We start from the raw sequence: 12,295 nt of genomic DNA, 5'->3' as shown, positions 1-12,295 counted from the left end.
AAGCAATGACTTTTGCCTTTTTGTCTATTTGATTGTCTTATTGATTTGTGGATGTATATTTATATATAAAACCTCTTTATCAATTATACATATTATAAATGCCTTCTCTTAATTTCTGGCTTGACTTTTCATCTCTTAATGGGGTCTTTTGATACAAAGATGAGTTTTTATAGGTGGCACATAATTTTTGGCAGCAAAATTACTTAGTAATGGAGACAGTTTCAACCCCCTTTTTCAAACTGCTATCTTCATTGCACAGGTTTCTTTTAAAAAGCAGTTACTGTCTAACTCATTTTTAAAACTTCAATTTTTACTTTGAGGCCAGAGGTTAAATGTATACAGTAAAAAAATTTGTAGTTACTGTATTGCTGAGATCCACTTGTTATCATAGCAAAGGTCAAAATATTTAAAACATTTGACTTTTTTCAAATAAACCTATAAAACTCTTTAAGTCAGACAGTACTTTGCCACAAGACATCGGAGAACAAATGATTTTCATGATCATTCTCTTATCTCTTTACAGAGCAGTATAAAACTTTAAAAATTTAGATATTTAATTTTTTAAAGTAAAAATTAACCACATTGTTAACATACTGTGACATGAGAGCCACAATAGTTTGAAACATTCTGAAAATAAAGGGAGGAGTGGTAGTGCCACATGCACCCTCCAAATTGTGAAATTTCTATTCTTGTTCAGTGAACCAAGGATAGGTAACCATTTGTGGGGCAAACTGAGGTCTTGGTGTCAATCCATACATAGAATATTGGCAAAGCTTCATTTCTTCCATTTTTACCATAAAAATAGAATTAGAAGCGCCCATATTATATTTTCTACTTGTTTCTTTCTTTCTCATTTTTTTTAATAGTTTTTAAATTGCCTTTAAGGGTGAGGAATTGGTCATCACAATATTTATCAAATACAGTAGGCTTAAAAGTACCAATCAATACATGTTTTTGATAAACAAAGGATCCTACTTGTTTCTGATCGAGCATCTCGCACAACTCTTGGCTACATGCTCACATTTTGGAGACCAAAAAGAAGTAATTAGACAGATTGAAATGGTCAATTTAAACAATAATTTTTATTAATTTAACTGTTTTTGTTTGCATTTCAATCATTTGAATGAATTTTAACAGTTACATAAATTAGAAGACAGGTCTCTTCCAGTGCTCAAGGCACTAAGCAGATTCTAAGGTTTCACTAAATATTTCATTTGATCTTGATTTTGGCCTAAGGGAAAATGGGAGAGATGAAGTTCTACTTTACAGATGTGGAAAAGGAAATACAATTACTTTCAGAGAATCTAGGTCCTAAGAAATTGGGAGAAGAAAGGGGAGAGGGAAAACAGCGTTGGATTGAGTTGTCTAACATTTCTTTGTACAAGGTCAGAAACCTGAGGCTCTTCCGTGGGCACCCCTAATGCAGAATCTGTAATGCATCCAGACAAGACCTGCTGATGGTCGCAGTGACAGAAGAGGGGGAGAACACATGTAAAAAGGAAAAGTGCCCGAAGCCTAAAAGTGCTCAGCATGAACGCGGTTCCTACACCACTAACAAATTTAGAGGTGAGGGCAGGCCTGGATCTCCTCACCTGGGCCCCGACACCGCGGCCACGCCCCAAGGGTGGGGCGGGCTCTCCTCTCAGCCCCGCCCCTCCCCGCCCTCCCTCGACTCCCGAGACGCCTGCGGCTGCCGCGGAGACACCGGAAGGAGCCGCGGCTGCTGCGGGAAGTGGCCGGCGCGGGAGGCGGGGACCCGGCGGGCTGCGGGGCTGAGCCGTGTCCCGGCCTCCGGACCCGACGCCGCTGCTTTCCGAGGCCAGGGGAGGGAAAAAGGAGCTTGTGGAGGTGCGGTTGCAAGCCACTGATGGCCGCGCTGGCGGGGCCCGTGGGGAAGGCCGTGGAGGTGAGCGCGTCGCTGCTGGGAGGAGCACGGGGCCGAAGGGCGCCTCGCTTGCCGCGGGGAGCTGGTCTTGGTCCTCGCTTCCGCGCGCTGGGGGCTGCGGCCTCTACAGCGGCCGCTTTTTCAGTGCGGGACGCTGGTGGGCGTGCGGGCCAGAGGCCTCGGCCCCTCTGTGTGCTTTGCGTTGCAGGGGTGATCTGGTGGCCGCCCCGGCAGGGGTCGGCGGAGGACGCCAGTCCGTTGTAGGTTTGAGGAAGGGCTCCCAGGGGGCGCTCCCTTGGGAAATGGGAGGCGAGAGGGGTGAAGCGAGTCCCCAAGAGGTGTTCGCTCCTTTTTTGGAGGTCTCCCCATTCCGGCTTGCCAGTCCCTCACGGTGGGCGCAGACGACCGAAAACCCCGCAGCGCCCCGGCTCCTCGGTCCTGGTTTCGCTTTGCGGCGCAGTTGGAGTGGTGGGACTCATTCGTGCAGCCCCAAGGCCCCCGTTATTTATTGTTGTGAACGGGAAAACCTAGCTGTCACCGTCCCTGGAGTTTTTCTTTGACCAGCATTTGATCCATACTGTTTTAGACATTACTCCTTACGGTCTGTCCATCTGCAGCTTTTGTTTGGATGGAATTTTCATAAGAGTGTTGTGCCACAGACCTTTACTCTCACATACTTACCAACTACAGAACACTCTTCCCTTGAATACAGAGTACATATTGAGCTGTTGGATGAGATTCTTGTAGGTGTTTTGCATTCAAGTATATTTAGGGTTTTCATTCTCATATCATCAGTGTTTGGCTGGAAAATTAGGCCAAAGGGGAAAATTCTGGCAGAACCATAGGTTCTAAACTGTGGATGAATTTTAAACCCAGGATCTCTAGACGTCTTGTTTAATAGATCTATAGAATTTTTTAGTTTAATATTTTCCTTTAAGAAAAACCTGTTTCAAAAAATAATGAAGTTGTCCTGGTTACATTTCTGGTTGAGACCATTGTATTTGGAAAGTTCTGACCAACAGATAATAGGCTATTGGCTTTGAACCTATACAAACAAATATTGTTGGTGAACCTGAACAATACAAATATTGTTAGTGAATTCATACTATTATTATAAATAGTGGGAAAAGTAGGAGTCTTATTGAAAGACTGCTAGTTTTAAGAAAAAGTTATAGTAATAGTTACACTATGCCAGGAGCATTGTTATTTCATTTTCTTTGGCAAGATTGAAAAAAAAGGGACAGTACAAAAAATATTCCAGGAATAAAATATTTGACTTCCTGCTGTATGCAAAAGGGATAGTCTACTTAAGATTGCTTCTTAGTTTTGATCTGTTTTATTGCCAATTTTTGCTTTTTTGTTTTTTATGTGAGCTCTTTATAACCTACCAATAAATAAATAACATAACAGTGTAGTTTAATGGTATTAGATAGTAGTAGTTTCTTTTAAATTTAGAAATTCTGAGTTGAGATTATTCTTACATTTATGCACTGCTCTGACAATTGTATTGACCTTTCACATACACCATCTTATTTGATCCTCATGCCAATCCTCTGAGTTAGGAGTGCCAAGATAAAGCCTTTTCCCATGCTAGAAGCCTTTTGAGGTTGTGTAAGGATCAGAATATCCTTAAAGCCTGAAATAATCTTGCTGGAGTAAATTGGAATTCAGATAGATATTGGAGCATTGTGAATTATAACCTATGACAGACTGTAGACTCTTTTCGAGAAAATAAAGTACATAAATGGTGAAAAATTTTTGGTGAGAAATGTGAAATGTAGTCATTTCCAGAAAAGAAAGGACTAAGTAACAGCTTTCTTTAGTGTAGTTTTTAAATTTTTTAAGTCTGCATGTGATTGCAGGAGCATTTTGATAAATAGGATAGTTCCAAAGAGTCTAAGATGAGCACAGTGAGTGGTTTAATTGTCTGTAAAAAGGAGCATGACTTTTGTACACTATAGTATATATGTATATTAAGAGAATTAATATTTAAGAAACAATGCATGTTTCAAAATAAATGTCCCTTTAAAAAGTTACTTTAAAAAGCTAAATAGGTAAGTATCTGTGAGGGAAAGCCCTTTGGCAAATAAGAATGAAACATAGTTGCTGCCCTCAAAGAACTTATTATAGTTAAGCTGGTAGTCAAGTAGAGTAGGTTTGTTTGTTTGTTTGTTTATTTGTTTGTTTGTTTTAACACAACTACAGTAAGTGCCTTGTGAATATTATAATCAAGAATTTAGGTGAGGGAGACATTCATTACTTGTGATTGGGTCTTGGAAGAGATGATATTTGAGATGATTTAGCTTTGAAAGGTTTTCAACAGGCAAATATTGTAGGACATTTCTAAAATGAACAGATTGTTGGGTTCCTGGAAAGTTACAAGTTATATATACCTGAGAAAGGATCAATAGAACACTTTGATAATGTTATGGTTTGTGTACGTTAATAATAGGAGATAAAAAAGACAAGTTATGAAATACTTCATTGAAGGTATTGATCAGAAGAGGCGTATGATCCACGTGAATGCAGAAGGAGCTGCAGGGTGTTGAAGCGTGTTGATAAAGTTGGGTGTAGATGACCAGTCATTTAAAAGGGAAAGTAAGGTGGAGGAGATTAGTGCTGTCACCCCCACGAAGTTTATAGTGTCTGGCCTATACTTGATTGTAAGCCATTGTTAAATTATCTCTCTATTCCCAGGGTCTAGCACAGTTCTAAAATATGGTAGGTAATATGGTGGAAATATAGAAAAATTTGGGACTGAATGTGACATAAAATGAGACCATTTTCTGTAGTTTTTAATGATTTATGAAATCCCAAAGGAGGAATTTCAAATATTCTTATAGAAGCATTATTTAGATGAAGAATTTTTTTTTAATACCAATATTCTGGTAAACAAATAATATTGACAAAAATTCTTAGAGTGGTTCTCATTTGAATTTGGTGGTTGCGTTTGTTTTTCTATGTTTCTGCGTGGTCCAACATGAGTCTTTTTAATGACTGTCCTGTAACACTGATGTACTGTTATGTAATGAGCACTTCATCTTGCTCAAAAGTGATTTAGGGTGAAAATTATCAGTTGGTTTGAGCCTCTATTACAACTCTATCATATTAATTTATTCTTGTTCTCCCTCTTTTTTCCTCCCTCTCCTCCTCTTTTCCCCCTCTTCACTTCTTCCCCTAGTGTTTGCCCAATTATTTCAACTAGATAAGGCTACAGCTGACTACTTTGCCATTACTAGACATTTTTTTCTTTAATAGAAATGCTAATTAATGTTCACAAATCTCAAAGGAGTTTATTTAGAATGAGGGTTGCCAGATTGGAGTTACTATTTTGTGGTTTGTGTGTTAGTAATAGGAGATGAAAAAGACAAGTTATGAAAGACTTCATTGAAGGTGTTTGATCAGAAGAGGCATATGACCCACATGAATGCAGAATAAGCTGCAGAGTGTTGAAGAGTGGCACTGTTAAGATTCTAGGACAGATAGATTGCCAGTAGAAAAATCAGGAGATTATGTAGTTCTCTTAATAGATTTAATAAGGTTCTCTCATTAATTAAACTGTTAAGGGTCAAAGAGACATGTTTCTAGGAAGAGGGAATTAGAAAATTAGTGCTAAATTTTCTATTTCTGTGTTATGGTTTGAATGAAAATTAAGAATGGTTAGGGGAGGATTTATACAACTGTGAGATCTGTGTAAAGATTTGAATGAGTTTGTGTTTACCAGGATATTTGTTTAAAGAACAAGAAACAGGGCCGGCCGAGTGGCGCGATGGTTAAGAACTGGCTTGGGACGCCAGAGGGCCCCGTTCGGATCCCACATATGAGGGCCAGTGACGCTGCCCTCTACAGCTAAGATGCTGAACAACAGCTCAACCTGGAGCTGGGCTGCCCTGAGTCGCCGGTGATGGCGTAGGCTGCAGCCCCTGCTGCAGTGGGTTGCCATGGGCTATCGTGTGTAGCCAGCAGGCAGCGTGAGCGGCCCTCAAGCTGCCGTGAACGGCCATCCAGAAGCCGGCGACTGATCTGCCTCGCCCGGGAAGAGTGCAATGATGGTGCCAACTTGGGCCAGTGAAGCACCGTCCTGCACAACTAGACTTTAGAACAAAAGGACAGCAACTTGTCTGTTCCCCTTCCCCCAATTCCCCAATAAAAAAAAAAATCTTAAAAAAAAAAAGAACAAGAAACATGGTGCTCATCAGCAGATTTTATAGGTTAAAAATCCTCATGAACACTTACTATGGATTGATTTAAAATGAAATAAACTTTTCTGTTTGTTATTGTCCTCTTTTCACTGATACTTCCATTCATAAATTTTTTTGACTTGCTGTTTTGGGTAGCAGTTTTCTTCCATGGTAAATATGGAAAAATTAGCCATAAGCTTATTATAGTGTTGCATTTTTCAATTAAAATAATTCTAAAGCCCAATGTTTAAAATACACTTGGGAGTAGTCAGGTCAGTTGTTGTGGTGGAACTGTAGTGTTTGAAACTACTGATAGATCAAATTTTTTCATAATCAGAGAATCTTAGAATTGACTCTTTAGTGCAGAATGCTGTCCTTTGAAACACCACCTCTGACAGTTGGTCCCATCAATTTCTGTGGTAAGAGTGATGGGGAACATTCTACTTCCCAAAGTTTGAGCTTTTTTTGTATAGCTCTTAATGGTTGAAAATCTTCACCATTAATTGGATTTGCTATTTCTAATTTTTTCAAGTTACATTAAAAAAAGAAGGGATCCCTCTTACTTTGGTCATTATGTCCAAATAACTGGAACACATGTATCAAGTCCTCCAACTTTTGCCTTTTGTTATCTAAGCATCCGTACTTTGAATTATTACTCATACTAGTTAACATTTATATATTATGTATGTAATCCCTCCCATACTCCATTAGATAGATATTTGTAATTATCTCAGTTTTATAGATGGGGAATTGAGACTCAGAAAAGTAACTTAAATATGTTCACAAACCTAGGACATAGTGGAGCTTGGATTTGAACTCAAGTAACCTTGCTCTAGAAACTTTACTCTTAGCCAGTGTTGTCTTTTAGAGCTTTCAAATTATTTATTTTAAGGCCTTCTATGGAAGGCATTCTTATTCTTCAGCTTTTAGTATTCTTCATAAATAAAATATTTCAGATAATTTACTTAGTTTATGAGTACAGTAAGACTGGCTACTTCTTTTATTCCGAAACATGTCATTCTATTGAAAAGTTGACTATGAATTGCACTGTTGTTATATGTGTCTCCTAGTGTCTAGAATCTAAATATCTGAAACCCTTTTTTCGGCCTCACTTTAGACAGAAGATTCTTTGAACCCCGATATAGAATATTACATCCATTCTTGTTAATTTTAGCTCATTTTTGTAGTTTTTTTTTCTTCAAAAACTAATTTTTGTATAATTTTGTGATTAGATTTCACTAGCCTGCCTTCTGTCTTTATCCAGATTTGTTCTTAAAAATTTTGAACAGTTTTGCCACTTTTAAGTACAGGCCTCCTTCTGAATTCATATTTAATCTTCTGTATAACTGTTGAGTTAGCTACCATTTCTCCTGACATAATTTTTAAAATTTTTTTCTTGCAATGGCTTGAATCTGACTCTTTGTATAAAAATAGCTTTACTTTTGGAATAGATTGGACAATGGAATACAGGCAGTTTCTCAATATTAAAGGTTCTCATTAGGTTACCAACTATATGTTGATGTATAATAAATGTTAATAACACAGGTTTCTGTGCTTTTTCAATATTAAGATTTGAATATCGGCTCTTCTGTTATTAGGATGACAGGGTTAGAGTTTTGAGTCTGAAACTTTGAGATTGTACTGCTAAGATAACCCTGCTCCTTAAAGGTAATATCTTCAGAAGCAATTTTGAATTTATAGATGGGCAGTTGAGCCCCCAAAGCTGTACATCATAGAACATGAATGCAATCATTTCAATCTGGAAATTTTTTCAGTTACTGTTATTACCATCATTATGACTGAGAAAATTTTAAATAGTCCTGTTAGGGTAAATAGAGGGAAAAGTTGCTAGGTAAAAAGATTGCAAAGGGAAGGACAAATTGAGGTCAAATTATGGAAAGCCTTAATTTCCATTCAAAGCTTGAATTTTCTTGTGCTCCCTGTTAATTCTCAACCTGTGAGCCACAAGCTTCTAGAGGAGTCTCAGAGTTTTGTGGAATCTACATCTGTAGACTAAACAAATAGCACTTTCATATACAACGATTATTTTCACTGCCTTCATGCAGACTGTCTTTTCTAATGTCTTAGCACCTCTCTCCCCTGAACAAACTATCAGACCAGAATGAAAACATGCATGCCTTCTTTCTTTTGGTGTCCAGTTTGAGAAGAAATTGAAGTGGCTAAGACCCCCTGTTGTCTCACCTTTTTATATCTGTATACCTTATTCTCAATAAATCTTTATCAAAAGAAGGAATTAAAAGAATGATTTTACTATAGTGAATTAACTTGAGTAAAACTAGGTAACTAGAATATTAAGGGCCTTCCGTTTTGATAGTGTTGCATATAATTATAAGGAATACTAAACCGCTGTATAAATCCTTAGCTTTTTGGGCCGGCCAAGTGGCGCGTTGGTTAAGAGCAGGCTTGGGACGCCAGCTGTATGTAGCAGAGCCCCAGTTTCGGATCCCACATGAGGGCCAGTGACACTCCCCTCTACTGCTAAGATGGTGAACAACAGCTTGACCTGGAGCTGGGCTGCCGTGAGTCGCAGGTGACAGCGTAGGCAGCAGTGGGGCTGCAGTGGGTTGCCATGGGCTACTGTGAGTGGCAGGCAGCTGGCGTGAGCTGCCAAGAGCCGCCGTCCAAAGGCCAGCTACCGATCTGCCTCAGCTGGGAAGAGTGCAATGATAATACCAGTGTAGGCCAGCGAAGCAACGTTTTCCACAACTAGACTGAAGAACAAAAGGACAGCAACTTGTCTGTTCCACCTCCCCCCATTCCTCAGCGTTGTTCCCCACCCCGAATTCCCCAATAAAATGTTAAAAAAAATTGTTAGCTTTTGTTTACATGCATAGATTCTCATTAAAATGTTTAAATACCAGAAAATTAATAGCAGAACAAAGCAAACTTATTTTAATCTTTCCCTGAGTCCCAATTTCTTTGCTCTGAGGAACATTCAGAGTATAAAACTTCCAAGACTATTTTTATGCTTCTACAATGGATGTGTACATCCAGGTACAAGGTGCTGTTATGCATGTTTTACATTTTTATTTCATTAGTACCATGCAGTATATATCATTCTGCATCTATTTTCTATTCAACGTTATATCCTTTAGATCTATTCATGTTGATAAATGATCCATCCAGTTCATACAGTTAAATTCTTATGTAGTATTCAATTATGAATATACCATTTATGTATCCATTCTTCTAATGATGACTTCAAACATTTTAAAATCAAAAGTGAGATTACAGACTATCTAGAAAGCAGTGAGAAGGAGAACATTTCAATTTCATTGGCTAATATTGGTATTTAAAGGAAAATGTATAATTTAAATACTTTTATTACTAAGTAAATAAGAGAATTCAGTACTCATGATTAGAGATTAGGAAAATAAAACCAAAACCAAGTAGGACATGGAGATTGGAGATAAAACTGTAATTAATGAAATTGGAAACAAAACAAAAATAGCAGAAAAGATAAATCCCAAAGGTCTTTGCAAAGACCAATGAAGTAGATAAACCTCTTGAAGAGGGGAAAAAAAAATTGGAGTAAAAATATACAAGATTAGGAATGAGAAAGAAAACACAGAACTCAGATACAGGAGAGATTAATGGAATTTTTATGCAAATCTTCTTGAGAATATTACATGCAATTCTGTGATGCCAAAGTTGAAAATCAAAAGGAAATGGATGATTTTACAGCAAAATATAAATTAGTAACATTGACCCAATTAGTGAAAAACTTGAACTAATTCCCACTGAAGGATCAAAAAGATGATTGAAATCTGTTCTTGAAAGAAGCAGCTGAGTTTCATTTAATTTATAAAGACTATATCAAAGTAAAGAGAAAAACCCTATTCTATGGTTTAAAAGATACAAAATTACTCAGTGCATTCTGTCAAGCACACATATTTTTATCCTTGATAAAAATGCTACCAAAAGAGATAAATTTCACTTATGTCCAGAAATGCAAAATTTCTAAATACAGGATTAGCCAACAGCATCTAGATATGAAACAACATACTAATTGTATATTTGACTCAATATTACACCAATGCAAGGATCATTAGTATCAAATCTGTTAATATAATAGATTATATCAACAAATGAAACAAGAAGTATAGTAAGCCATCAGTAGCTGTTGAGAAGGCATTTGATAAATTTATCAAGATCATGTCTAATAAAAAAAAATTAAGTAAATTCAGAATAGAAGGAAGTTATAGCAAATGTCCTAAATAGCAAAACTTAAAATAAGGACCCTAACATGGATGCTCATGATCGCTTTTATATTCAGGATTGCTTTAGAGGTTCCAGGAAATGCATTAAAATATTAAAATTAAATAATTGTTATTAATATGGAAAATAAGAGGTAAAACCATCATGTTTTCCAATATACTCAGAATAGCCAAGGAGACTGTGAAAAGGAATAGTGAAGCAAGTATATCTTACAGTTATCAAAATATTCTATATAGCCTCTGTAATCAGATTAATATGGTATTGGCATAGACAGATTAGTAGACAAAAATAGAGAATTCAGAACTATATTAAGTGAAAATTTAATGAAGGGTAAAGATAGTATTACAATTCAATGGCAAATGGGTTGATTATGTAATAAGTGGTTCTAGTACAACTGTCTGCCCATCTCGAAGAAAATAAAATTGGATTCCTGTCTTAAGATAAACTCCAGATGGATTAAAGCCTTGTAAAAAAAATATTTAAGGTTACTTTACAGCTTCAGTTATATAAAAGATTAGAAACTCAGAAGCTATTATAAAGTATGAGATATATTTGATTTTATAAAAATTAAAACCTTTAATGATAAAGGATACTATGAGGAAGTTAATAACAATGTTGGCATTAAGACAGACATACAGACTAATGGAATAGCATAGAGAGCCCAGAAATAACCCTTACATATGTGGTCAAAATGTTTTTTGATTAGAGTCCCAAGACCTTTCAGTGAGGGAAAAAACAGTCTTTTCAACAGAGCATATTGGGCAAACTATATATCCACATGCAAAAATATGAAGTTGGACCCTTACTTTACACCATATACAAAAACTGACTCAAATGGATCAAAGGCCTAAACATAAGAACTAAAACTCTTAGAAATAAACGTAGGGGGAAACTCTGTGACATTGGATTTAGTAGTGATTTTTTTGGATATGACACCAAAAGCACAGGCAACAAAAGTAAAGAGATAAATTGGACTACATCAAATTAAAACCTCCTCTACCCGAAAGGACACAATCAACAGAGTAAAAAGGCACCCTAAGGAATGGGAGAGATATTTTTGCAAATCATATGTATATGATAGGACTTAAATATACAGAATACATAAAAGACTCTTCCAACTCAACAACAAAAAGGCAAACAACCTGATTTAAAAACAGAGCAAGGACTTGAATAGACATTTCTTTAAAGAAGGTATGTATATCAGTGGTTAACAAGCACGTGCAAAGATGCTCATTACTAATCATTAGGGAAAAGAAAATCAAAACCACAGTGAGATACCACCTTAAACCCATTAGGATGGCTCCTATCAGAAAATAACACTGAAATAAGTGTTGGTGAGGATGTGAGGAAACTGGAACCCTTATGCACTGAAGCGGGAATGTAAAATGGTGCAGCCATTATGGCTGGCAGTATATATAAGTATATATAGTAGGGTGATGCCTCAAAAAATTAAAAATGGAATTACCATATGATCCAGCAATTTCACTTCTGGGTATATATCTAAAAAATTGAAAACAAGGATCTTAGGAGATATTTGCATGGCCATGTTCATAGCAGCATTATTCACAATAGCCAAAATGTAAAAGCAACCCAAGGGTCCTGTGATGGATAAATAAACAAAATGTGGTATATACACACATTTGAATGTTATTCAATTTGGAAAAGAAAATTCTGACATTCTATTGTAGATGAACTTTTGAGGACATTATGCTAAGTAAAATAAGCCAGTCACAAACAGACATACTGTATAATTCCACTTAAGAGATACCCATACGAATCAAATTCATAGAGACAGAAAATAGAATGGTGGTTGCTTAGGGGTTGGTGGGAGGAAGAATGGAGAGTTGCTGTTTAATGGCTGTAGAGCTTTACTTTGCAAGATGAAAAGATTTCTGGAGGGCCGGCCGAGTGGCGCGATGGTTAAGAACTCGCTTGGGATGCCAGAGGGCCCCGGTTCAGATCCCACATATGAGGGCCAGTGACACTGCCC

The 12,295-nt window shown here is 37.1% G+C and overlaps 1 protein-coding gene across 2 annotated transcripts in view; it reads left to right on the top strand.

The window, feature by feature from the left end:
- The first annotated feature begins 1,676 nt into the window (after window positions 1-1,676).
- USP33 (ubiquitin specific peptidase 33) overlaps window positions 1,677-12,295 on the top strand; it is a 51,443-nt gene continuing 40,824 nt past the window's right edge. For both annotated transcript variants that reach the window (XM_019644046.1, XM_019644044.1), the window contains exon 1: window positions 1,677-1,906. In XM_019644046.1, the coding sequence (XP_019499591.1) occupies window positions 1,868-1,906 (39 nt within the window). In that variant the 5' untranslated portion in view covers window positions 1,677-1,867. The remainder of the gene's footprint in view (window positions 1,907-12,295) is intronic.

Source organism: Hipposideros armiger, unplaced genomic scaffold (genome assembly GCF_001890085.2).
Source record: "Hipposideros armiger isolate ML-2016 unplaced genomic scaffold, ASM189008v1 scaffold_84, whole genome shotgun sequence".
Classification (NCBI taxonomy): domain Eukaryota; kingdom Metazoa; phylum Chordata; class Mammalia; order Chiroptera; family Hipposideridae; genus Hipposideros; species Hipposideros armiger.
This window is presented reverse-complemented; position numbering and strand designations above follow the sequence as displayed.